The sequence below is a fragment of the Phyllostomus hastatus genome, unplaced genomic scaffold (assembly GCF_019186645.2).
Source record: "Phyllostomus hastatus isolate PE091 unplaced genomic scaffold, TTU_PhHast_1.1 phas_scaffold_1066, whole genome shotgun sequence".
NCBI lineage: Eukaryota > Metazoa > Chordata > Mammalia > Chiroptera > Phyllostomidae > Phyllostomus > Phyllostomus hastatus.
The window spans coordinates 23,093,955-23,119,869 of NW_025334004.1; the positions used below are offsets into that span (position 1 = coordinate 23,093,955).

The 25,915-nt window shown below is 45.7% G+C and overlaps 1 protein-coding gene across 2 annotated transcripts; it reads left to right on the forward strand.

The window, feature by feature from the left end:
- The first annotated feature begins 55 nt into the window (after positions 1–55).
- PLEKHS1 (pleckstrin homology domain containing S1) lies at positions 56–23,747 on the forward strand. 2 transcript variants are annotated; one of them, XM_045854010.1, is made up of 14 exons: positions 56–408; positions 2,681–2,766; positions 2,951–2,997; positions 8,747–8,832; positions 8,931–9,037; positions 9,640–9,774; positions 11,947–12,022; positions 12,910–13,029; positions 14,841–14,963; positions 16,599–16,705; positions 17,196–17,402; positions 18,133–18,234; positions 19,471–19,606; positions 21,933–23,747. In XM_045854010.1, exons 3-14 carry the CDS (start codon positions 2,970–2,972, stop codon positions 22,104–22,106), a joined length of 1,401 nt encoding a protein of 466 aa, XP_045709966.1. In that variant the 5' UTR covers positions 56–408; positions 2,681–2,766; positions 2,951–2,969; the 3' UTR covers positions 22,107–23,747. The 2 variants fall into 2 exon arrangements, with proteins under 2 accessions (XP_045709966.1, XP_045709967.1); XM_045854011.1 differs by having other exon boundaries at positions 67–408; positions 12,913–13,029.
- The last annotated feature ends 2,168 nt before the right edge of the window (positions 23,748–25,915 follow it).

Below are 25,915 nucleotides of genomic sequence, written 5' to 3' on the forward strand. Positions count from 1 at the left end.
AGAGGATGTTTTCATGGTCGTCACCGCAGGAGGTCAGGGCTGGGCTGGTGCTGTTGTTAGTAAGTCATTGTAACTGCGGTCCAAAGTCTGGCAGAATTTGTTTTTCATGTTTTCTTTTGTTGTTGTTGTTGTTGTTGTTTATTGCTAGACAGCTGGAATGCCCAGGGCAGTTCTGTCCAAGCCACAAGGAGAAGTCCCTGGGCTACCAGCTTCCTTTTCAGCGTGGGGCAAGAGTAAAATCTGTCCTAAGACAGAAGTCGGGGAACTTCCTGTAGGTTCAAATTTCAAACAGAGCTTGTCCTTCGATCCTCCCCCTGGCACTCAGCACCGAGGGAGCAGGTGCGAACTCCAGAAACCCAAGGAGAGGGCACTTTGCTAAGAACTGAACCAGTGACCTCCTGGCTTCCAGTAAGTACTGTTTGGCCTGATTAGTTTGGGTTCTCAGGGCAGTGGCAATCTGGAAGCTTAATTGGGCAAAATTGCTGGTATGGACTCTTTCTTGGTTGCCTCTGTGGGCTGTACCGTCAGGGGGTTGGGGGGAAATGGGACCTCTTGATATCACATTCATCAAATCCCAAATGACAAGGCAATGACCAGGTTCAGTAACCGTGACAGTGGGTAGACTCGCCTGAATGAGATTAGAGAGCTGACTCTGAAAGGCTTTTTGTTTGGAGGCAATGACGAGAAGTGCAAGCACAACTATGAAGTGATTTAGTTCTTTCTCAGCTAGGACTGAGAGAAAGGAGTTTAGACACCAACTCTCAAGTTAGAATTCTGCCTCCGCTTCTTTTTAGTTATGGGATCAAAGGCAAATGGCATAATCTCTTGAGGAAGTGCCCTTATCTGTAAAATGGGTATTGTATCATTGTGAAAATAGTGTAAGCCTTATAGCATTGTTATGATATATATATATATATATATATAAAATGAGATTTCATATATATGAGTTTGCTTATATCATATAAGTGTTGATATAATGCATTGCATATAAATGTATATAATGGATTTTATATATGTGTGTACATATACTAGGTTTCATTATTAATGTAGAATTTATATAGATACTATGAAATATGTATTGTCTGTGAGTAAGCATCGGTGTGGTGCATTATGGCACTCTGCCGGAGAACCCAGCAAATGTGGTTCATTTGTAAAACAAGTTCTCTCATAGCACAGCTCTGAAACACCAAAGCGATAGTGTATGCAAACACATTTATAAGTTGCAAAGGCTATACAAATGATTGTTTTATCGAGAAAAAGAGAATTTTGGCTTTGTTAACCAAGGGCTTGCAGTAAACACTGCTTGAAAATATCTCACTCTCAGCTAATCACTCTTGCACAGTCTTCTCATCTGATCTTGGAACTCCAGCACTCACAGAGCTCCGTGCTCCCTGGGAGAGGTGGCCACATGCCACCGTGTACACGGGAGGGAGGGGAGGGTGATGGGCTGAAAACCACAGGTCCCGATTCTGCTTCAGGCGGGGAAACCCCTAAAACTGGGAAGGATACAAAATCACAGGGGTAATTTTTTTTAATGTCCGTGTTTTTTGTGGGGAGGGAGAGTGGGCAAAATTGAGGTATGTTATATTCCTCTCCTCGTGCAGAATTGCTCTCCCAGGGAACGGGGCTGGGCAGGGGGTTGGGGGCGGGGGGTTGGCCTCCGTGGCCTGGTGCCTTTCTCAGGCATTCCAGCTCATTGCACAGAGCAAAGTATGTCCCTTGTGCTAGACCAGGGCCCAGGGCACCAGTTCCTCAATGTGCACCTCAAGGTGCCCCAGAAAGGTCTTATTTGTTATTTCACTTGTTATTTGTTTGTTATTTGTTTACACAGTCATTATCGTTAGTATATAAGGATACCTCACTCAACAGAGAAACTGTTGTCTGGCCATGCCAGGTGGGCTCCGAGTCCAGAAAAACCCACTGGTCTGCAAACAGCTCCCACTGGTTGCTACTGACAAACCACCAAAAGTAGGCTTTGAGAGCTCATGCTCTTGACCTGAAGACTGTTATCAATGTTTTAAAAAACAGTTAGATAAAGGTGTATAAACATATAAATGTGTCTGATTAAGGAATTGCTCTGAGTCATTTATGCCGAGGAGGAAGAGTGAGTTGAAGCAGAAGAAAAAGAGAAATCAGGAGGGAGGAATGATAACACGCCTGTGAACGGCAAAAGTCCCCGCGCCCCTCCCTGGGGCTGTCCCGGCGCTGCCCTGTGCACTGCTTCCTTCTATTGCGAGAGTCTTATTCATTCAAGATTAAAAAAAAAAAAAGAAGAAAGCAAAGAAAGAAAAGAAACAAATGGCCACTGACACATTCCTGTTCTAAAGGCCTCACCTGCCCCGGGGCCCTTTATCTGGTGGGATTCCCCGTCTCTCTGGGCCAGCAATGGTCATGGGAGCGCTGGCAGCCTGTCCTGGAAAGCCGTCTCCTCTCAGGGTCGGTTTCACCGTGTCAGCCTCAGTCCCCAGAGTCAGGCGGCCTTGGGAACCGACCACTCAGGTGGCCGAGGCAGTTTAAGTACACCTGGGTCTTTGCTCTTAGGCTCCCTCTGGGGAAAGTGAGTTCCTGGCATGGGGAAGGGCCTATCTTGAGCTTCCACTTGACCAGAGATGTTTCTCAGGTATACTTTTTCCAGTGCATCCTGTTCTTACCTGCCCTTCGTGGTGTTGCTCCCTGCCAGGGGTTCTTCTATCAGGGCGGGAGCAAAGTCCAGGGAAGACAGCGCCTTCGGTCATCCTAGCGACATCTCCACACAACTGCCACTGGGTGAGCACGGCTTGGACAGGTCCTTGTTGCCATGGCTACCGTCAGCCCTGGGGATTGGGGGAGGAGGCAGGGAACCCATCTCATCCACATTCCTGGGCACCATCCTCATTCTTGATGATCAAGTGGCTCGCCAGCGAAGCGCACTGTTTGGGGACTAACTACTCTTAATGCTTCTTTTTGTCAGGGGAAAGCGCGCAGCCACGATGGAACCCAAACCTCAGAAGAGTCCAGGTACCCAAGGGGCACGCTCTCGGAAGAAAAAATCTTTTTACTGAAAATGGTGAACAATTCCCATCAACCTCATCGGGATATGGAAGACGGTGTTAGTGGGGAAAACAGGTGGCATTCTGGGACAATGATTCTTAGTTCGGAGAATGCGGCAGAGGCTCTTGGATTCAGTTAGCTACTTTGTAAGAGCTCACCGACCTAGAAACTTGGCATGTTCTGATTTTCATGGGCCAGTTTGTTCCATTTCCTTCATGTTACATACATTGTTGCTTGAAGATGGTGCTAACAACAAGCAGAGCCCAGAGAAGACCGGGGAAGATTTCCTTAATTTTATATGAAACTTCTCACTCAGAGAAACTGCCTAAGTTGTCATCCAGGCTTCTTACGAGGGTAGCTCAAGGTGTATTTATTCTTATGCTCAGATTTACATAGTTCATTGCAGGTGTGTGATTAGAAGGCCTGAGTTTAGGATGAAATCATTTAGAAACCAAATTCTCTAATTCAACTCAAAAAATATTTTCGCACATTTATTCACGGCACCTGTCACTAGTAAGTCACTGAGCTGCATACTGCCGAGGACATACCGATGATCTATCGAGTCCTTGCTCTCGTCTGAGTCTGCAATTTGTTGGAAGTTAAGAACACATGTGCAAGTCACTGTGTTGGGAAGTTAAGATAAGCACACAGAGCCAGGCTATGGCGAGAACCACGACACGTGCACGCAGTGCTACGAGCGTCTGAAGAAGAAAACGCACACAAACAGCAGTGGGAATCCAGGCAGGCTTGATGGGGAAGGCATTTAGCTGGACTCTAAAGGACGTGTAGCGTTTTACAAGAGATTGGGAAAGAGTGCATCTCAGCGGACAAGGATGGCATGAGCAAAAGCAAGGGGTGGGGTGAGGCGGTATGTGTTAAAAGGAGAACGTAGCTATCGGGTAGGTGAGGAGAGAGGAGAGGTGAGGCTGCAGAAATGTCGCGCTGTATTGGGCCAGACTCGGACCTGGTGTGGCCAGTGACCCCTGCAGCATTCTGTGTGACGCAAGAGTGGTGTGACCAGATCCGCATTTTAATTATTTATTTTTCAACTGCAGTTTGTACTCAATGTCACCTTAATCAATTCAATGAAATAATATTATAATACATATGTATAGTGCCGGGTGGGTCCTGAAAATATTAGAGGAACACACTGTAAAATATATGATTATCTAACCTCTGTGCTGTACACCTGAAAGATTCATTATTTTAAACTGGTCATTTCTTTAAAATTGGGGTGTCATTGACATACAATAAGCTGCACACATCTAAAGTGTACAGTTTGATAAGTTTGTGTATGTGTGTGTGCCTGGGAAACCAGCACCACAATCAAGAGAGTGAACGTAGCCATCGCTCCGGGAAGTTTTCTTGAGCTTGGCCGTGGCCGTCCCCTCCGGCATCCAGTTCCTCTTGCTCTGTTTCTGTGGTTCTGAGTTCATTTGTATTTCCCATGGTTTTATAAACATAAACCACAGAGTACGCACCACCTTTTTTTCTGGCTTCTGTCACTCAGCATAACTCTTTTGAGATTCATCCCTGTTGGTGCGTGTGTCATCACTTTGTCCCTTTTTGTGCAGAAGAGTATTTTACTGAATAGTATTACATGGATATGCCACAAGTTGTTGATTCAGTCGCTTGTTGCTTCCAGTCTTTGCCTGTTGACACCAGGAAAGCTGGTAAACTTTTGTGTAACATTTTTTTTCCTGAGAGTATATTCCTTTACCTAGGAGTAAAAGGGCTGGGTATGTCAGAGGATGCTTAAATTCTTTTTCAAATGTGTCTCCTTAATCTTTTAAAACTGTTGTTGAGGCATAATTGGCCTACAATGGACTGACATGCTTAAAGTCTACCATTGATAAATTTTGACATACACATACGCCCATAAAACCATTACCAGAATCAAGATAACGAACTTACCCATCAGCCCACAAGTTTCCTTTGCCCCCCCCACCCTTCCTTGCACCCACACTTCCTCAGACAGCCACTGATCTGCTTTCTGTCTGACACACATTACTTTGCATTGTATGTCTTTTTTGTGTGAGTAGAATCATACATTATGCACAATTCTGCCTAGCCTCTTTCCCTCAGCATAATTCTTTTGAGATATATCTACATTGTTGCGTGTACAAAGAGTTCACTCCTTTTTATTGCTGCATAGTACTCCATGAATATATCACAATTTACTAATCCATTCACCTGTTGATGAACACCTGGGTAGCTTCCAGTTTTGGCTCTTCCAAATAAAGCTACCATGAAAATTCCTGACAAAATTTTGTATGGGCTTACAGCCCTTGACTTAAAAGTATAATAGCTCTTTAAGTGTTTTCAGGAAAAAAAAATAAGGAGAATGAAAGTAAGCATTTTAAAGTGAGCAGGCTGGTGGCCTTCAGCACATTCACAGAGTTGTGCAACCATCACGACTCACCAGCCCCAAATATCACCATCACTCCGAAGTACAGGCCGTGCCTATACGCAGTTCCTCCCCCTTGCGCTCTCCCTGCCCCGAGCCGCTGCCAACCGACAGGCTCTGTTCTGTTTCTGTCTCCGTGGGCGTGCCTATTGCAGACATTTCGTGTCAGGGAAACCATGCACTATGAGGCTGGCTTCTTTCACTAAGCGTATTTTTAAAGTTCAGCCATGTTGTAGCATGTACAACTACTTTATTCCTTTTCAATGGCTGAATAATATTCTATTATATGGATAGATCACAATTTGTTTCTCCATTTATCTGCTGATGAACATCTGGGAGGTCTGTACCTTTTGGCTATTGTGCATAGTGCTACTATGAACATGTCCATGCATGTGCTTGTTAAAATATCTGTTTTCAGTTCTGGTATACACTTGGGATTGGAGTTGAGTGATCCTATGGTAATTTTATGTTTAACATTGAAGGTCCACCAAAATTTTTTTCGCCTTCTACCAGCAGTGTATGAGGGTTTCAGTTTCTTTACATCCCCACCAACACTTACTATTTTCCACTTTTTGAAGTTTAGCCATCCTAGTGGGCATGAGGTATTTTCTCACAGCGGTTTGGATCCGCATTTCCCTAGTGACTAATGTTGTGGTTGCATAACTTTTCATATGTTTATTAGACTGTTACATATCTTCATTGGAAAAATGTCTATTCAAGCCCTTTGCCCATTTTGACATTGGGTTGTTTGTCTTTTTGTTATTGCATTGTAAGTGTCCTTTATCTATTCTGGATACTGGAATCTTATTCTTATTAGATAAGTGACTTGCAAATATTTTCTTCCATTCTGTGGGTTGCCTTTTGATTTCTTGATAATGTCCTTTGGTGCACAAAGGTTTTTAATTTTGGTGAAGTTCAATTTACATATTGTTTCTTTAATGCTCATGTTTGATGTCACATCTAAGAATTCACTGTTGAGTCCAAGGCCATAAAAATGTATCCCTATATTTTCTACTGCAAGTTTTATGGTTTTAGCTCTTATAGGAAGGTCATTGACTCAGTTTAAGTCATTTTTTGTGTATAGTGTGATATAGGGCTCCAGCTTCATTCTTTTGCATGTGGATGCCCAATCATTCCAGCGCCGTTTGTTGAAGGGACTAGTCTTGGTGTCCATATGGAAAACCAGTCACCGATGTATGGGTGTATTTCTGGTCTCGAAAGTCTATGCCATCCGTCTAGGTACTAGCACAATATTCTTTGATCACTGTAGTTTTGTGGTAAGTTTGAAATTTGGAAAGTGTGAATATTATAATTTTGTTCTTCCTTTTCTAGATTGTTTGACTTTTTAGAGCCCCTTGCAATTCTATATGAATTTGAGTTTACACTTGTCCATTTTGGCAAAACCAGTCATTGAGATTTGGATGGGGATTGCATTGAATCTATGTGGATCCAAGAAGCATGGCCTTTGCATCTTTGTCAAAAAATCAGTTACCCATGTATGCATGGGCTTATTCCTTGAGTATCTATTTTGTTCTACTGATATATTTGTTATCTTTATGCCATGTTGTTTTGATTGCTATAGCTTTATAATAGTTCTTGAAATCAGGTACTGTTAGTGTTCTAACTTTGTCTTTTTTTTCAGAATTATTTTGGCTATTTCATATAAATTTTAGAATCAGCTTGTCAATTTTAAGATTCTACTAATTCTTCAGAATGTCATTAGAGACTTGTAAGACCAAACTTTTGCAAAATATTAACATTTACTGAATCCTCTAAATCTAATACCACCAGCAAGCACCCCCTATTATAGGCAGATTGAAGACTGGTTTATGTGGGGGGGCCTGAAAAACCAAAATTGTCTTCTGAAGGGCAGGCCCCTTGTAGTACAGGCTTCCCCTGCTAGGTGAGTGTTCTAGGGGCCCATCTGTAACAGTGTACCCTCTGGTGTTGCTGTGAGAGGCTGCATTCAGCTTCAGCGAATTTTTTTGTGAAGACTCTTTCAGCAAGTTCTCCCATTTCATGATGGGTGATTTACAAGTGCACCTACCCGCACCCCATGTTCAGCAGTTTTTTTACCAAAAGTGGCATGACAGGTCCCCCTGCCTTACCCTCAATATTCACCCACTCTTGCCCCGAGGGACTTTTTTGTTTTTTGTTTACCCAGATGAAAAAGTCCTCAAAGAGAAACATTTTGCCGATGTGGAACAGGTGAAACAAAAAACGGCAGAAGTGCTCAAAGGCATCAAAATCGATGAATCACAAACTGTTTTGAGTAGTGGGAGGAAAGTCTGGATGGGCGTGCCGCATCCAATGGAGAGCGCGCTGTGGAGGCAGAGTTGTTGCGAAAGGGAGGGAGGGAAGGGGACGGCGCCGCCCAGGCATCTCGGATTCCGCCTTCACTGGGTGGGAAGCTCTACTTCTTCAGTGAGGGCTGCCTTTTCCCACCCCGAGAACAAACTAGAACTATTGTCTGGAGGTGAAAACAAAGCCAAACTTTTTTTGAAATATTTTTTTTAAATGTTAACATTAGCTGTGTTTTTGAAATAATGAAAGTAGTTTATATGTCTTGCAGACATATTGGAAAACAGAAAAAAATCAAGACTGCAGATCATTTCCACACTTACAAAGAAGCATTTAATATTTTGGAAACCCCTGTCACCACTTGTGCTACCTCCTTTTCCATGACAGGAGGTTTTGTTTTTGTTTTAATAATCTTGTTCCTGTGGCTGGTGCTTCAACAGGGAGATCAACTTCTGCTCACATCTAGAGAGCCAGCAAAATGCTTCAGAAACAGGGAACCCACACTGGCTGGTGTGGCTCAGTAGATTGAGTGCAGGCCTGCAAACCAAAGGGTCACTGGTTCGATCCCCAGCTAGGGCACATGCCTGGGCTGTGGGCCAGGTCCTCAGTGGGGGGCATGCGAGAGGCAACCACACACTGATGTTTCTCTCCCTCTCTTCCTCCCTACTTTCCCCTCTCTCTGAAAATAAATAAATAAAATCTTTTAAAAAGAAAGAAAAAGAAACAGGGAACCTAACAGGTGGGAGCTGAATTAAGTAAGGTGCTTCCAAATGTCGGCTGAATGAAGGTCCCACTGCGGGTGAAAAAGAATCACACACTTTGTCTTTGGGTCCTTTGTTTTCTGGGCCTATTACAGAGGTTTCGTTTTTTTGTTTGTTTGTTGGCTTGTTTTCCACAACTGAACCATTTGAAGACTTTCCAGAAGTAAACAGCATTTTCCAACGGAAGCAGTTCTTCTCAGAAATGTACAGGGAACAAACCGAGTCTCTGTTTACTTTCTTTTATTAGGCAAACAGTTTCCATATTATGAGAATGAAGTGTGCAAGCAGGACTACTTTATTAAGTCACCGCCGCCTCAGCTTTTCGGCTCAGCGGTGAGTAGTTACCAGACCAGCAGCCTCCTGAGCGGTTTTTTAAATCCCTTCTCTCCCTCTGAGGTTTAACTGAAATGCGAAATGTTTTTATTTTTCAGGCCTCTTGGAAAAAGCGGTTTTTCATTCTGTCAAGGGATAGGGAAAACGGCTTTAATCTTTCTTACTACAAAGACCACCAGCGCCGAGGTTTCATTAAGATTGATCAGTAAGTATCCAATTGAGAAAAAGTTTATAACAACAAATACTAATATGTTGCAGGCAAATTGAAATTTAAATTATTGTTGAAAGAAGCAAGGACTTCATACTTATAATATTTGCTGCTGAAAGAAGCTAAAATGGGGAAATTCTGAGTAAAAGATAGCTAAATAATTATTCCATATTGTGTATTCTAGTAGTAAATTATTAATAAGCATTTAGTTACACAAGACTTTATACTTAATTCACAGATGAGACAGAGAGCAGATGAAATGATCATTTCATAAAGCCAGGATAGACTTTAAAAATATTTAGATTAGCTTTTTTATCTTTAAGGGATTAAGTACAAAAAAAAAACATTAGAAAACCTGATAATTTGTGGACTCAAGAAACCAACTGAAATAGGAACTTCTGAATTAAGTTTCATGCTGAACAAAGTATTCGATGAACCAGATCTAAACTTACTTTCTGAAATGATTAGATAATTTTCAAAACATGGAACAAGCCAACCAAAAGTTCTATTCAATTTGAATTGTAACATAAAACATTAGTCGGTTTTCTTCCTCACTTTGTATTTGCACCTGTGTCACACTTTAAGTCTGTGTCCAACAGAAATTCTCATGTAGAAGCCGGCATAAGTAGCCACGAGAAAATGCAAGCTGCACAGAAGATGTTTAAATGCCAGCCCGACGAGGTCATGTCCATCAGAACGGCCAGCAGAGAATACTTTCTCATCAACTATGACAGGTCAGTGGTAAGCCGACACACAGTCTCTTGACTGCAAAACAACCAACCAACCAAAACCATTTTAAACCCATAATCAGTAAGCATGCTTACAACAGAAACCCCTGCTTACAACTTTAAACACCATCCGGGCAGTCTTCATTCTGTGTTAAGATACCTTGGAAGGTCACAGGGTGCGTTCCCTAGGGCTGCCATCAGAGGGCGCCCCATAGCAGGTGGCTTAGAACAACGGGAAAGGATATCCTCTCTGCTCTGGAGGCAGAGTCCGAAAGCCAGGTGTTGCAGGGCCATGCCCCCTCTGAAGGCCCCTGGGAAGACCTGTCCCAGGCCTCTCTCTCTCTGACTTCTGATAGGTCCTTGGCTGGTGGCAGTAGCATAACTGGAGCCTTCCCATGGCTTTCTCCCTCCATGCCTGTGTCTCAGTGTTCAATGTCCCCTTCTAGAAGGACACTAGTCATGTTGGATTAGGATTCTGCCCTACACTAGTAGGACCTCATCTTAACTAATTACATTGGCAATGACCTGACCCAATTTCCAAGTAGGTCACATTCTGAGGTTCTGGGGATTGAGACTTCATGATACGAATCTGGGGGGGATGCCATTCAACCCGCAACAGTCACCATCAACCCAGATGCATACCCTGTAAAGTGATGCGGACTCCCGTCAGCAGGGTCCGCCGAGTTGTGGATGAGACGAAAGAAACTCACACAGACTACCAACGTCCTGCGGAGAAAAAGGGACGGCTCGGCCACTGTCTGAGAGAGAGAGAGCCCCTTGGCCACTCCCTCAAGGGGAGAGCCCCTCGACCCTTGCCTTGACAAGCTTTTATTGGCTCTCTAACAGCATACATCAAAGAAGGTTCTCATTCATTATGCTCAGGTGTGCTCTAGGTGATTACTTTGTACAGATAACAAAGGAAAGGATGTTACTGATGACTTTTTGCAGATTAACAAGGAAAAAACGTTGCAGATGCAAGGGAACAATAGGAGTGATTGGTCTGGTTATACTCAGTCCTTGGGAGAAGTAGCACAGACTTTAGGAAGTTATTTTATTATTTTTTTAAAGATTTTACTTATTAATTTTTTTAGGGAGGGAAGGGAGGGAGAAAGAGAGAGAGAGAAACATCAATGTGCGGTTGCTGGGGGCCATGGCCTGCAACCTAGGCATATGCCCTGACTGGGAATTGAACCTGCGATGCCTGGTTTGCAGCCTGCACTCAATCCACTGAGCTACGCCAGCCAGGGCAGGAAGTTATTTTAAAGATGTGCAGGAAGTATTTGCTGCTTCAACTCAGGGTGAGGGAGTTTTAGCAAGAGCAAGCCTCAAAGCAGCCCAGGTACAATGCAGGCCTGGTTTCCCACGGGAAAGCCGATCCGTGGGTTTGGCTTCCTGTGTGCGGACACGCACCTATAGGCTTTCCAACAGGGCTGGGCTACACCCGCCATTCCACACGGATAGGTTCCCTGCAGTGAAGGAAGCAATGCACAAACATCTGTGCATGCTATATGTATGAAGGGAAGGGTGTGGTCATCCCTGAGCAGGGCCTCAGTTTTAAGAAGGTGCCTCGTGGGTTCTTCCTAGATGATTATCTGCTTGACAGAGGGGCTAGGGCTGGGCAAGGAAGCTGTGCCGTGGGGGCAGCGAATGCTAAAGCCAAAGGGTGAGGAGCTTTGATCTGCTTCAGATCCACCCAGAGGCAAAAAGCCTTTTTCTACACTGTCACGAGAGTCAACAGAAAAGAAAAATGTGATTTATATAAACCTTTTCAAGCACCTTCTTCCTAAACACACACATCCTCTTGAGGGAGGCACACCTGGATAGCTACCCGAAAATGGCGCTGACAGGTGCAGGGCTCGCTTAGGAGCACAAAAGAAACCAGTGTCAAAGCGCAAGCTCGGAACCCTGGGATTACTCCTGTCATTTCCTACGCTTCTTCCCACTTCTCTGAGCTCCCCTCACAGACGTGGCATGAGGGTTAATTCCAGTGTGTGAGTGTGGAGGTGGTAAGGAGCCAGAGGGGTCATTCAAACTACGGAGAGAAAAAAAATCCTTATTTCCCGGGTGCCTGCTCTGACTGCCTGTTCCAACCTTAATGAAAGAATCCTTCTCCGGTTCAAAAGGAGCGAAGGCGCTATTGTCGCTACATGCCAGCTGAAAATGTATTCCCATCAACAGGGAGAAGATTAAAGACTGGGTCTCCTTCATGTCATCGTTTTGCCGGGATATTAAAGCAGCGCGCCCGAATACAGAGGTGACTCTCCATCATACATAAAATAACAGGGCACCTGAACACAGCCCTCCTTTCATAAGGGAACAATGGTAGCTTTTTTTTTTCTCCTTAGCAACTGGCATTAATACAAGGAATAAATAAGTGCGAAAATGTACGTCCTTGTTATTTTTATGATTAACAACAGGGGAAAAAACACCTTTGTGCTTTGCAAGAGAACTAAAATGTAGACACTTCAGATTTTCATTATTGAGGTAAGAGGAGTGAAAATTAACTGTGGCAGTTTTTTAATAGTAGCTGAAACAACAGCATTTTCCATCATTGTTATTTAAGGTACATAACAGCTACCTTTGAAATGACTAAGTCTCGGGTAGTTTCTGTAAAAGTGCTTTTCATTTATCTTGCGTTTTCAATATAATGTCTCTTTAAGGTAAGGGCTAGTGACTTCAAAGTTTTTTGTTGTTGTTGTTTGCTTCCTAAGAACTTTTGCTAATTCATGTGAGTCCTTTTGGAGGGCAGACCGTAAATGAAACTATGGTCTCTAGATATTGTTTTGACATAGGTTGTTCTATGCTTCCAAGAAAAGCAGGAGCCAAGGAGGAAAGGCAAGCAAGGTATTTCTTACAAGCTGACTTGAATTATTAGAACAAAAGGGTGGGTGCAAAAGGGTAAGTTTGAAAAAATCGGTTGAGGGAAGTTCAGGGCATCTCTCACGGCCATGATGAGTGTCCTTGGGGAATTGGAAACAGGAGAAAGACAAGATTACCTCCTGCCTCGGTGGGAGAGCACTGGCCAGCAGCATGAATGTTGATGGTGAAAGACCAGAGGCAGGGAGCTCAGGAAGAAGGCTGTTGCTTCATTCCAGATAAGAGACCGATGGTGTCCTGATTCCAGTATTCCTTTTTCACAAGCAGGAGAAATGCTCATTGAGCAATACCAGGCCCTATCCAGACCCCAGCCCTCTCCTCGGTTCTTCCAGCACATCGGGGGCTGTCACCTCCACCTCACCAAGAAACACTCTTCCAGACACGGTGAGCACACTCGCCCCATCTCTCGCAGGATGGAAGTCTTCTGATGGTTGGAACATCTCTCCGATGTACTGGGTACCTTTCCCAAACCGAAACCACCACGAGAATGATTCCTAGCCCCACTGCGGGTCCTATGGCCCGTCTGCTGGCCAGACCACAGATGAGCCTTACTGCTTGCCCTGCCCATCTCCAAATGGATTCATTCATTTTGGATGCTCCTCCATATACACCTGGGCATGTTGGGAGGATCCCCCCTCCCCAAACTAAACAAAAGCCTGGCTGGTAACCTTAACCTTCCTTCCGCACACGGCCATGGATTACCTCTGTAAAAAAAAATTGCCAAAATACCACTTGATTTCCTGCCCTATCATTTATACTCCTCAGGCAGAATCAGAATTATTAATGTCCTTCACTCACCCAGATCAGTCTGGCTTCTCCTGGTATGTGTGCGTGTGTATGATTTCATCTTCATTTCTAATGAAGTTCATTTGAAGAAAGATGATACATCTGCCCCTTGAGAGTGGTTTGGAATTATAGTCTTGGTTCTCTAGGATTTGCAATCTTTCCAAGTTTGGATATTATTAATAAATGGGGTCAGTGTTATTTTTCTTCTGCCATAAATACCGTTTTGTACCTTAGAGATATAACCAGACTTTCCCTTCTCCTTGAGTAGGATGTACCAGGCACATCTTAATATGGCACAACCTCCTGTTTTTATCTAGTTGGAAGCTCTCCAACTAGCATTTTAAAAGCCTTTGGTGGCTTATCCAGCTCACCAGGCCAAAACCTCACTTCGTGTTTGTAGGGAAGGTGACAGGAAACAGAGTTGGGAAGACCAACCCTTTTCAGTAAATGCCTCTTGCTCTTCACTCACGATACTCCTCCCCTCCAAAGGGAGTGTCTCCGGTTGTCTCACTGTGTATACTCTACGTATTCCAACCAGTGACATCCTCCATCAGTTCCAGCTAAGAATACCATCTGTCTTGTTGGGATTTAATGTTGTTGTTGGTTTTATTGTTGTTGAAATTAAATTAGGTCCCTTTTTCATCCCCAACTCAGCGTGATCTGGCTCCACGGGCATGGAGCTGGATAAATAGACAGAAGGATATAACTTAAATGCATCTGTTTTTTAAATCACTGTCTTTCAAGAATTTCCTAGAAAATATTTGGGGTCTTTTCAAAGCCCTCTGTTCTAAGCCATTGTTCTTGGAAGAAGTAAATTGTACTATTTTCCTTCCATGCAAAGCAGCCGCATTGGTAGAGTATCTTGTATCAGTCGGGGAGGCAACGCAGTAATTGGTTGAACCTAAATCACCCTGAAGCCTATAATTCTACTGTCACATGATCAACGCTGCCGAATTGCCTTGCTGTGGAAACAATAGAAGCCTGTGAGCAGAGCACAAAAGAGGAATATTGAGCAGGCAGAGGAAAGTTGCAATGCTTTAACTCTGGGCTAATAATTACCTTCTTAGCTGGCACTGGGTGAAAACTAGAACAAAAAAGACAGAGGTGGGGGACTTTGGCAGAGCTTAGTGACTTAGAATACCACCCCCTGAGAGGACCACGTGCTCTGAGTTACAGGTCCCGCTGGTAGAGAAAAGCCTGAAAGATGAGCTTGTATTTTCACATTACCAGGGGTGACCCAGACTCCAGGCACAACTTCAAGGGTGGGATTGTGGATGTAACCTTGGGAGACTCTCTGATCCTATCAATCCCATTAACCTACGATGGCTTTCCCAGAAAGCATGGGGTTTAATTCAGTCTCTTGCAAAGACACAGAAAAACATTAACTCTGTCTTTATCTCTTTATTCAGCATGTCACGGAAAGAAGTTCTCCAGGACTCAGACGAGCTCATCTACCACATGATTTCTCACCAGAGACCATGCAAGACACAGAAGAGAGTCATTATGTCAGCCCTCGAAGTATTCTTTTAGAGGTAAGCCCTTCCACTTATTGATCATTCATTCCTCCTACAAATATTAGCTGAGCCCCTGCACTGCTCCTAAGGCACAAGCCCGGTCCAGTGGGACACCGAGCCCGTGACTCCGACACAGGTGATGTGCTCAGTGTTGACACCCGAATCCGAGCCAGGCAGATACACAACAGAAGGGGCTCCGCGCCGAAGAAAGGTGTTTATAAAATGCCCTGAGTGCATAAGGGGTGGGAGGCAGGGGGGGCTGACTTCCAGATCGAAGACCAGAGAAGATTCCAGGGAGGTGACCTATGACTTTACTTGATAGGCAAAATTTGGACATGGGTGCTTGACTTGGGGAGTCTTTCTGCATTCTGGAAAGAAACAATAATATAGGCACAGGTCCTTGGGTGACAAATTGTGTCATGTGTATCAACTAGTCTATCGATCGATTGGAAACCCCAACTGAGTGCCTTCTGTGCGCCAATCACGGGACTGTAGTAGGCGTGGACCTTACATCACGCTGCCCCTGGGGCTCACCGTCCTACCGGTTATCACATGATAACGCGACCCAACAGGCCTGGTCAGAGGGCTCTGGAACCAACAGAAGAGCAGAGATTTTTCTCTCTCCACTGGAGTCAGGGAAGGCTTCAGAGACAAAAACGCCGTCTGATAGGTATATGCTGAATAGTTCAGTGGGGCTGTATCCTAGAGCGAGTGAATGGCGCAGTGGGGAATATGACAGCCAAAAAGAGCCAGACCATGATGGGTCTTGAAAGCCCAGGTGACGTCATTCTGTAGTCAGGACAGAGGCAGTGATGGCTTCTGATATGGGAAGTGGCAAAACCAGAATTATCTTCCAATAGCGTTAACCCAGGAGTTATATTTGAGATGGATGACGGAAGAGAATGGGAACAGAAAGTAAGAAGACAAAATTAGAGAAAAGGGGGCATTCAGCATTTTCCAACCTGGGAGTTTTCTACAAGATGGTGACAAGGGTTCACATAAAAGAAGCATTCTAGGATCAAATAAGATCCAGAAACACCAGCTTAAAGTAAGTTACAGGCTTCTTAACTGTAGAATTCTCAGAGCCTTTAGTCTGCAGTGATACATTATAAATACCCAGGTGGGCTACAACACCCAGCATTTCCCAAGCTCAGTTGACCACAGGACGCTTCTTTCACCAAAATATTTCCATGCTAGCGTTCCCTGGGGCACACGATGGCAACCAACCTTGAACCTCACCGGGGCAGCCTTTTCTCAGACCCTTTACAGCCTATCGATGCTGCTCGGGTCACCTGGGAGCACAGCAGCCTCAGGCCCGCTCTGCGCGATCTGGTGCCATGATTTCACAGTAGCACTGGTTGGGAAAAAGAACTCATGTTATTAAGTGCTTGCTAATGAAACTGAAAAGTAAATAGCAACTTAGTCTAATCAAACACTTTGCATCAGGAGCGCGGGGCGGGGGGCCAGGGGAAGAAAAGAGGTGCTAAGTGTGCCCAAAGCTTGCCTGGCTCCGTCCCTCGGAGTGAGCACCGCGGTGCATCCAGTGGTGGATGCGTGTCCCAGTTCGGGGCCCAGAGCCAGCATGTGACGGGGAGAAGGAGACCTGCCCTATGGGGGGACTCGCGTCCTTACGTTTACTCCTCTTGTCCGTAGTTGGATAATATCATTGCTTCCCATGAATCTGATGGATCCCTGGTGCCTGGCAGTCCAGACCAGGACTCCAAGAAGATTGAGAATCTTTACATGTCAATGAAATCCTGGTGAGTAGAACTGCTGTATTTTAAAAAATTTATTTCAGCTAATATGGTGTTACAGAAAGTTACTATTGAAATATTAATACCAAAGCATTATCAAAAACCAAATTCTACACATTGTTCGGTAACCTCAGAACAAGAAAAAGTGAGAATTGGTTTCTCTCCCCAGAGAAAACCATTAATGACATCCTCGGGACATTTTTCTGTCTCCTGGGGAAGTTATTTTCTATTTCGCGTTTATGTCTCTAACGCTCCCGCTTCTGTCTCCCACCCCTCCCAACGTAAAGGGTTCCTCTGACTCCGTATCCACTTTTAGATGGAAAGTTTGCTGGATGAGACTCTAACTGTGACTGTGATCTGGGTGGTTGGACATACTTCAACATCTTGTTAGCATTCGCATGGCTGTTAGGTGCTTAAATGTGAAAGTCGTAAATAGACATGCTAAAAAAGGGTCGTAAATAGACATGCTAAAAAAGGGTCACTTCTCCTACTTTAGTTTGTTGAAAGACACAACCAAGGAGTCTGCTGATAGCAAAGAGGGATCCCAGACCGCTCCAGAGACCCAGAATGGGGAGCATCGCCTACAAGAACGAGGCTCGGGAAGCGACTCTCGCCTCCCACCTGCCGACACAGAAGCCCAGACCACCAACGACAAGAAGGCGCCATCCTCCCTGACTGTCGTGCAACTGAAGATATTAATCAAGTAAAGTTCTACTTTCTCAGACTTCGTGGGCCCTTAGGGCAAGGCAGGCTTCCTTATGTACTCAAAATTCACATTTTAATGCAGTTCCTAAAAATCTCAAAGTCAGCCAAGAACCTGACCAGCATCCCCTTCGCACCGACACGGTGGCCAACCACAGCGAACAGCCTAGCTGGGAGCAGCACAGTCCCTTGGGTTGTGAGGGGCATTTTCAAGTATATTAAAAAAATTCTCCCTTGGCTAGTCTTTCAGGCCTTAGATCACACTGGTCTGGGGAGCATGTCATCCAGGTTTACCGTTAAAATTATGGGCATGCAACTCACAAGAGGCTTGCTTCTAGCCTAGGGGAAGGAAGACATTTGGATGGGAAGTGATAACAAGGGTCCTTGGTGAGACTGCTCTGGATTTTAACGCTTTTCAGCGTTTTCTTCTAGGAATCATTTCCAGCTGACAAATGTGCAAACCGGCCTGATACAGATAGCCATAGAATCAATTCAGCCCGTTTTTTCTCCCTTCTCGTTTGCCTTCCACCCACGACCCCATCCCAAGTGGGAACGGGGGCTTCAGTGGGCACTTTTCAGCGACTTAAACTCACAGTCTTTCCTGAATGTTTCAGATGCTCTTTAACTGGAAAATGCCATCTCAGAGGAGGCCAGAGAGTTCTCCCAGGAAGCACAGCTGAGAGCCAGAGACAGTTGCCTGATTTGACCTTCACAAATGTTTTATCTCATAGTAACATCCCTGACGAGAGCCACGTGGAGAAGCTGAACGTGTTCCTTTGTCTTTCCGACATCACCAGTTATTTGGCTTTCACGGAAGCTGCAGGGCGGATATGGTAAGGCCGGAGGCTTGGCGGGGACTGATTATCAGTTGGGTTGGAAAATATGAAGATGACAATCACACCTTGGGACACTGTAGCTGGCAAAACCCACCGGAGATACTGGACTGTCGTTTTGCTGTTGGTAGCGGGTCTTTGACTGAGGAAGAGATAAGGGTGTAGTTGCTCTGGGAGAGTCAGCAGGGAGGCGGGTGGGTAGAGGAGGACCCAAACGTTCAGGAAGGAGCAAATTTCTGATTGTTTTCAAGGTGAGGAAAAGCGGGCTGGAATACGTAGGGTCCCGGGAAATGATCCCACTCAGTGGGCCGTGAGTATTTGTGGATGAATGAAGTCAGTGGGGCTGATGAGAATCTAAAGTCTAAAAGGGCAGGATGTATCAGTGTCTCAACTTCCAGACATCAGCTAAAAACCTGTGAGCCGGGGACAGACACGACAGACACTGTGATGGAGAATTTTCTTGAAACAGTCACTGTTTATTTGATTCTAATTCTCTGAAAGACTTTGTAATTCATTTTGATGGAAGATCACATTTCCACAGGGGAAGAAAGCCCTTTCACGTAAAGTAGGCATTCCACCCCCATTGCCTTGTAAGTCCTGCGAGGGGCGGGAACCGCGGCCTTGCAGCTTTCCACACTTTGCACGATCTAAGGCTCAACAGACACCTGACTGAAGCCGGACTTCGCTGCACCTGGGCTTTCTCATTCATTCGTTTGGTTATTTGTGCATCAGACAGTCCTTGCAATAACCACTGTGGGCTGCTTGCTTTCAGCAACTACTTCTTGAGCCCCTTTGGTTTACCTGGAGGTATGGGCTTATACACAGATTTTTAAAAGGTGGTGCCATACTTCTGGTGAAAAAGGCAGGCGCATCAACAAGTGAATATCAAATGTATTTCATGTGAATACACAAGAAGGGAGGCGCTCACAGAGCGCCACAGAAGCCCGGGGTGAGGGAGGAGCAATTATGTAAAGTAAGGGGCATGGAACCTAAGAGGGCTTTGTAGGAGCTCTGGAGGACAGGTCAGGCTCCCACGGTGCTGAAAGAGGAAAGAATGTTCCAGACAGAAAATGGTGTTCAGCTGCTTCGGATGTGGTGCCACACAGCTAAAGGCACTAGTGGGAGTGACAATGGGATAGACTACAGTGCAGGGGCCCATCCGTGTCCCCGTCCATGTCCTGGGCGGCCAGCGAGCACGGCCTCACACCTGTGTCGGACGCTGTGTCCCCCTTGCAGTGTGGCTCACTGGGAAGGCCCCCAGCGCCTGGGATGCTTATTTTTCCACGGAGATCACCTTTTGGCCGTGAATGACCTGAAGCCACACAGCTTGGAGGAAGCCTACTTGTTTCTCAGACGGTCGGTCCAGAAGGAGGTAAGTCCCACCGATGGGCCCTGCCCGGGGCAAATCGACCCCAGGTGGGGCAGGATCAAGTCTTAGACGGAGTCTGAACTGTACTCTGAACGCAAATGAGACTCTTCAGTCCTCAGCCACCAAGTGAAAATAGGAAAATAAGAGGTGTAAATAACACTTCCTACAATACGTGTAAGTAACAGAAGGTTATTTTAGGGCCCTCTCAAAATACCTGCACATAAAGTAATTTTGGAGAGAGCGCGGGGCTAGGAGGCTGGACAGCCGGCTGCAGGGGCCCGGAGGCAGCACGGTGTGGCATCGGGAGCTTGCGTCGGAATCAAACCGGCTCAGGGCTTGCATCTCGCGTCCTTTCACCAATTTTTTGCCTCCGTGTTCCCAAACGTAAAGTCAGGGATCGTGATAACGTTAGTCATTGGAGAGTTAAATGAGATAATGTATCTGATGTCCTTACAACAGCGACTGGTCCATACCGTGTGCTCAGACACGGTTCTGCCTGCTAGGACAGCCTCCAGACTGTTCGTCCCTTCCCGGGTCCGTCCTTATTTCCCATGAGCCACCTGGCCTCGGGAACATCGCTCCGTGTTTCCTCTCTAGTGAGAGAGCTGGCTTTCAAAGGGTGCTTCTTGGCCCCTGAAAATGACTGGAGCAGAGGGGAGGGAGGGGACCGTATGGAGTTTCAACCAGAGCAATCTCTGTTCATCATTTATCTTTTTTTATGTGTTGGGATTTCCTGTTAGCTGTCTTTGAAGAAACGATCTGTTGGCTTAAAATTTCTGCCAAGCCCTGTACAGGATGACCTCTCAAATTTCTTCCGGCTCTGAGAGTTTATGATTCATTACATGTGTCTTATCTCTTCCACAATAACCTTGTGTGATGTGGTTAGACAAATTATATTACCCCTATTATCTAAATAGGAAACTAGTAAGGATCCGTGAGTTATCTTAGATACATAACTAGTTGTTGGGACTCATTAACTAGCAAGGACTCATTCATTCATGCATGCATGCATTCATTCACTGGCCGTTTATTGAACATCCATCTGTATGCCAGCTACTGTGTCAGGTCCCAGAGCTACAGAAAAGGCCTCAGCCTGAGCTTCAGGAGCTCACAGGTCAGTGGACAAACCAGGCATCTTATGCGCTAGAGATGACACAGCGTGTGCCTTGAGACATGAACAGAGGGCCACAGCAGCATAGAGGAAGCATGGAGTAAACCCACCTGTGGGAGGCCAGAAAGGTGTCTCAGAGAAGGAGATGTTGAGCTTGGGTCTTGAAGACCAGGGCAGGCATGTGTGCAGTGGAAAGAAAACAGGTTGCTTTCAGGGGCCCAGTCCGACCATCTGGTCACTCTATTTCCTCTGCCAAAGACCTGTGCTGGGGCCAAGAGTTCAGTATAATCTTCTGAACCTTCTGAAAAGTTACCAAACAGTGCTCTGACCCGAAGATCCAGGCATTGGCTCTGAAAGCCAAGAGAAGGATTTTGGCCTGGGAGCAGGTCCAAGAAACAGGGTTTTGCCTGGGCGCATAGATCGTGAAGTCCCTTGCCTGGGAGGGGCTGACGGCATTTCTCCCGTGCCCAAGCTGCCTGTCCCTTTCTCTGGGGAACAACTAGAGGCCTTTGAGAAATCTGGGGTATCATTCACCAGCATGGTTATCTTGGATGATCAAAAGAGTCTCCCTACTTTCTTGCCCTACCCTCCTTGACTTATTTCTTCATGTTAAAAGGGATACCCAGTCCTTCTTTAAAACTCAAAGTTCTGACCTCTGGAAGGAAAAAGAGTGTTGGAAGAGGGGAAATGTGGACTCAAAGACAGGCCAGCCAGCGGCCCCTGTCGTTTTAAGTATCTGGGCCAGGCCAATCCACCCTCCTTCCTCGAGTGGACTAAAGTGGGAGTTTGAGGTGGGGGTGGGTAGAGACCGTGAGAGGAGAAAGTGTGAGAATGTGAAAGGAGGGGAGGAGATGCTAGATTTTGTAGGAGACACATCAAACTCCAGTTTCCTCCCCATTTTGTCAGGGGCTGGTTCCGTCCGATGGTTCAATTCTTTAGTATCCAGAGGCTTTTTTATTCTTGGTACAAATGGGCCTATCGGGCCCCGTGCCATTTGGAATCTGTTCGGAAGGTTTCAGACAGCGGATGCGAGAGAATAAAACTCCGTCTCCCACCCGACTCCGCCAGTCCTCCTGGCTTCCTCTGCCCCGAGACTGTAGTTCATCACAGGATTCCCTCCAATGCCAGCTTCCAAGTGTGTGAGTGAGGACAGACTGAGCACAAACAAGCCTAAAGATACTATTTAGTCATTTTACTTTTTTCTTTCTTGTGTTTTAGAAAGTGAAACTCACCATCGGCCGGATCCAAAATTCAGAGAAATTCCACGCTATAGACTGCACCTGCCCCTTAAAATACCAAGGTGCCGTACCCTTTCAACTGTCTGACCTGGAGAGGGTGCTGAAGAGGGCTCCAGCCATAAAGAGGGGCCATCGGAAAAGTACTGAAGAGTAACATGCTGGGACCCACTGAGGGGGTGAGGAAGGGACGCAGGCTCTGCACTGGGCTCTGCCACTTCCTGCTGTGTGACACCAGGCGAGCCAGCGCACCTCTCTGAATTCGTGCGTCTGCATCCTAACAATGGGGATGACGATGCCCCTGCTGGCTGTTGCCTCAGACACGTGCAGAGGGCCGTGTGGAACAAGGACTATGGAACACAATGAATATATAAGGCCTTATCTCGGACTCTGTCCCAAACACCACAGACACAGACTGGGTAATTCCCTCATCAAAATGTGCTGTGTGTCCTGTGAGGTCGTGGTCCACACAATCCCTTCTTTGTTAGGGAACAAACAGTTGGAAATACTCATTCCAGAAAGGCAAGACTCCCAGGAGAGACGGGAGACCGTGTTGGCCTTCCCAAACACCTCCTGCTCCTTGTCATGGCCGGGCTCCAGAATGCCGAGACAAAATGCAACACGCCCACAAGAAAAACAGTAAAGAAGAGAAGGAGGCGAAAAACCAAAATAAACAAACAGCATGCCGAGATGGAGTGGCCCTTTGGATTCAATAATTATCTTGCTTTTATTTAAAGAACCAGGAACTGTTATAGAAGTTAAAGAAGTTTTAGGTCATATCCAGCAAAGATCCGCTTGCTCTCTAAGTAATGAGAGAACTACTTAGCGCTTCTATATTTGGAAGGTCTTAGTTAACTGATGCGTTCACTAATCGATCCTGGAAGGCCAAAAGAATCTGATCTTTTTTCATACACAGGAAAACAAGGGTGGAGAGCTAAAGGATTAACCCAATCCGGGGGTGTCAGAACAAAGGGGGCTTCAGAAAATACAGGGTGGGCAAAAGTAGGTTTCCAGTTGTTCGTATGGAAAATAAGGCAATAATTAATTAATAATAATACAGGAATAAACTGTTCTGCCTCCTCACAGCTGGAAACCTACTTTTGCCCACCCCGTGTATTCCGCCGTGTTGTGATTTTGCGTGGGAAGAAACCAGGCCTCAGATGTTTAACTCTGTGCTTCCCTCGTGGCTCCCAGTTCCCCTGACTGTTCAGTGGCAGAACCAAGAATCTAAAACCAGCTCCGAGGAACAGATGTCCCGGTCCTCACGCTGTATTTGCACTGAGATGTGAAAAGACCTTCAGCACGTAGAAGAGACATTCACATACTGTTTTCTGTGATCCAGATTGTGCAGAAAGTATTGACATTTTTCATTTACATGCCTTACTATTTTTTAAAAAAGCTGGAGTGGAGTTAAGACTCTCTTTTTTTTTTCCAGTTTTATTGAGACATAATTGACGTGTAATATTGTATTAGTTTAAGGTGTACAACATAATGATTTGCTGTAGGTACGCTGACCTTCGGTTTCCACTTCTAGAAATGTACCGTACAGAAATACACAAGCACACAAATATATCTGTAAAATATAATATTCGTTGTTTTTAAGTCTAGAAGGACATACATCAAATTGTTAGTAAGCATCATCCCTGAGAAGTGTGACTGGGGTTGGCCATGATGAGGCATTTCTGTAATATTTGAATTTTTCTTTCTTTTTCTTTTTTGTTTTGGTAATGAGCATATGTCGCGTTTATAACGCAAACTAAATAGAAGTATGGAAAATCAATAAATATATACACATACATTTTAAGCCTTCATAAGTGAGAAACTAAGGCACCTCAGTGAAGGGAGTAGAAAACCATCAAGATAAAACGGTCCGGCAGCCATCAGTGGGGCCAGAGAAGAGATGGAGGACAAAGGCCTTAGGTCACTTCCACGCCCACAGAAGGGCTGGGGGAATGCAGACCATTTGGCTCCCAGTCCCCGTTCTTCTGGATTCACCAGGACGAGGACAACAGCCTGTTCTCGGCTCTCTCCGAACCCCAGAATGGTCTGTCTGCAGCGGAAGCCACTGGGTGCTGGTTATGAGAATCCTGCTTGAAGGATTCTCCCACAGGAGGGGTCCGTTCCCATAAGGAAGTCTCAGGGCAGATTCTGGGGTCTCCCAACCCAAAGATTCTGATTCCGTGGGTCTGCTGTGGGGCTCTGGAATCTGCATCCTAACCACCGCTCCCAGGTGATTTGATGCAGGTGGACCAGGGAGCCTACATTGGGGTGTCATAACCAGGGTCTGGAAGAAGCAAGCCTTCCCGACTCTGTGCCTTTGAGCAACTGGGGTGCGGAAAGCATGAGGGTGGAGACGGGACCCGGGTGCTCTGGCTTCGGGCAGAGTCTTTTCTGCAGGCCTGTTCCCCGCTGTCCCGTTTCAGTCCCCTGTGCCGCCCCCCTTCCGCAGAGCGGGAGGCCAGCCCTTCTTCCCCAGGATTCAATCTATGACTCAGCCCATGGGTCTTCCTTCCTCCTAGCAATGGTAGTGGCCCCAAGGAGAGCTGGTGACTGAATGGGCCCAGAAGTCCGGTAATCAAGGCGTTTTTCCCAGACCCCCGCTTTGGGCATCTGCTTCTGTGACCTGGCTAAGAGAGCTTGCAGATCACAGGCGGCAAACACAAGGCCCGCGGGCCGAATCCAGCCCTCCACATTGTTTTATCTGGCCCAGCACCTTGTTTCTACCTGGTGGCAGCACCAAGCTCTCGCTTAATTGTTAAGAAGTAGTTACATTTACACAGTCCTAAAATTACATTCGGCCCTTTGAAGGCAACCTCGAGGCTGATGTGGCCCCCTGGTGAAAATGAGTTTGATACCCTGTTGTAGATCATCCTATTGAGAGGTAGGGTCAGGTCTCCTGGCCAGGATTAAAGGCAAGGATTAACTCAGCATTCCTTTGTGAAGCTGGGTGTTTTGGATATGCAAGAAATGTGTTGTACTGAAAAGCTCACTAAACCATCTGTTTATGAAATCTTTGTCTAATGATCACGATCGGGCAGGATCTTGGGGCCACTCTCAGTATCAACTCTGGCTAGATGGTTCTAGAAAACCAAAGGTTGAAGCAAACTTCACACTCACAGTACTGAACGCTGGAGGTGGACTGCCTCATCTGGCAGCCACTAGCCGCATGTGGCTTTTACATTTAAGCTAATTAAAAGTACATAAAATTTAAAATGTAGTTTCTCAGCGGCACTAGCCACATTGGAAGTGTTCAGTAGCCCCACGTGAGAAGTGGCTACAGCTTTACCCAGCACGGATACAGAATACTTCCATCCTCGCAGAAAGTTCTGGTGAACAGCACGCCTCTGGAGTGTGACACCCCCGAGAGGGAAACAATTTACATTTGCCTTGTTCAGAAACCTCATTCTATTTTGATAATGTTTTCAAATAAAATATTCACCTCAACTATTCTGAACACTTTTTTTGAATGGGATCAGATCCAATTGCCTTAAAAACCACGCTGTGGGCCTTTTACAGATAAGCTGTTTTCCCAGCAATTCATGGGTTTCTCAGGACCGTCAGTATTGACTCAGGAGCCGTTATGAGGATGCAAAAGAAACATGAGATCTGAAACTCTTTGACAACAGCTTAGGAGATGTGAAGGGGAGAAAAATGAGCACGGTCCCTTATTCACCTGCTGTCATTTGAGAAGGCACTGTTCTGTAAGTTTAATTACGTTAATTATAATCTTTCTGAAATCTGTGAACACTCTCTTGCCTTCCTTCCCAGAGACACGGAAATGGGCGTTATTGTACGACACTCTGCTCATTTCCTGTGGAGGACTCTTCCCCGCACCTCACTCACCCCAATCGGTGACCCTGCACCACTTTCGTTTATGCTGCAGGCTGGGAAAGCAGATGGTACAGCTCGCCCTGACTGCACATGCCCTGTGAGTGTGGGCAGAAGAGGTGTTCTGAGTAAAGCTCA

Excerpts from the sequence above, each read along its gene's own strand:
- PLEKHS1 (XM_045854010.1), top strand. The coding sequence starts at position 2,970 with ATGGAACCCAAACCTCAGAAGAGTCCAG. Across the intron at positions 8,833-8,930 it reads CTCAGCTTTTCGGCTCAGCG|GCCTCTTGGAAAAAGCGGTT; the intron begins GTGAGTAGTTAC and ends TTTATTTTTCAG. Across the intron at positions 9,038-9,639 it reads GGTTTCATTAAGATTGATCA|AAATTCTCATGTAGAAGCCG; the intron begins GTAAGTATCCAA and ends TGTGTCCAACAG.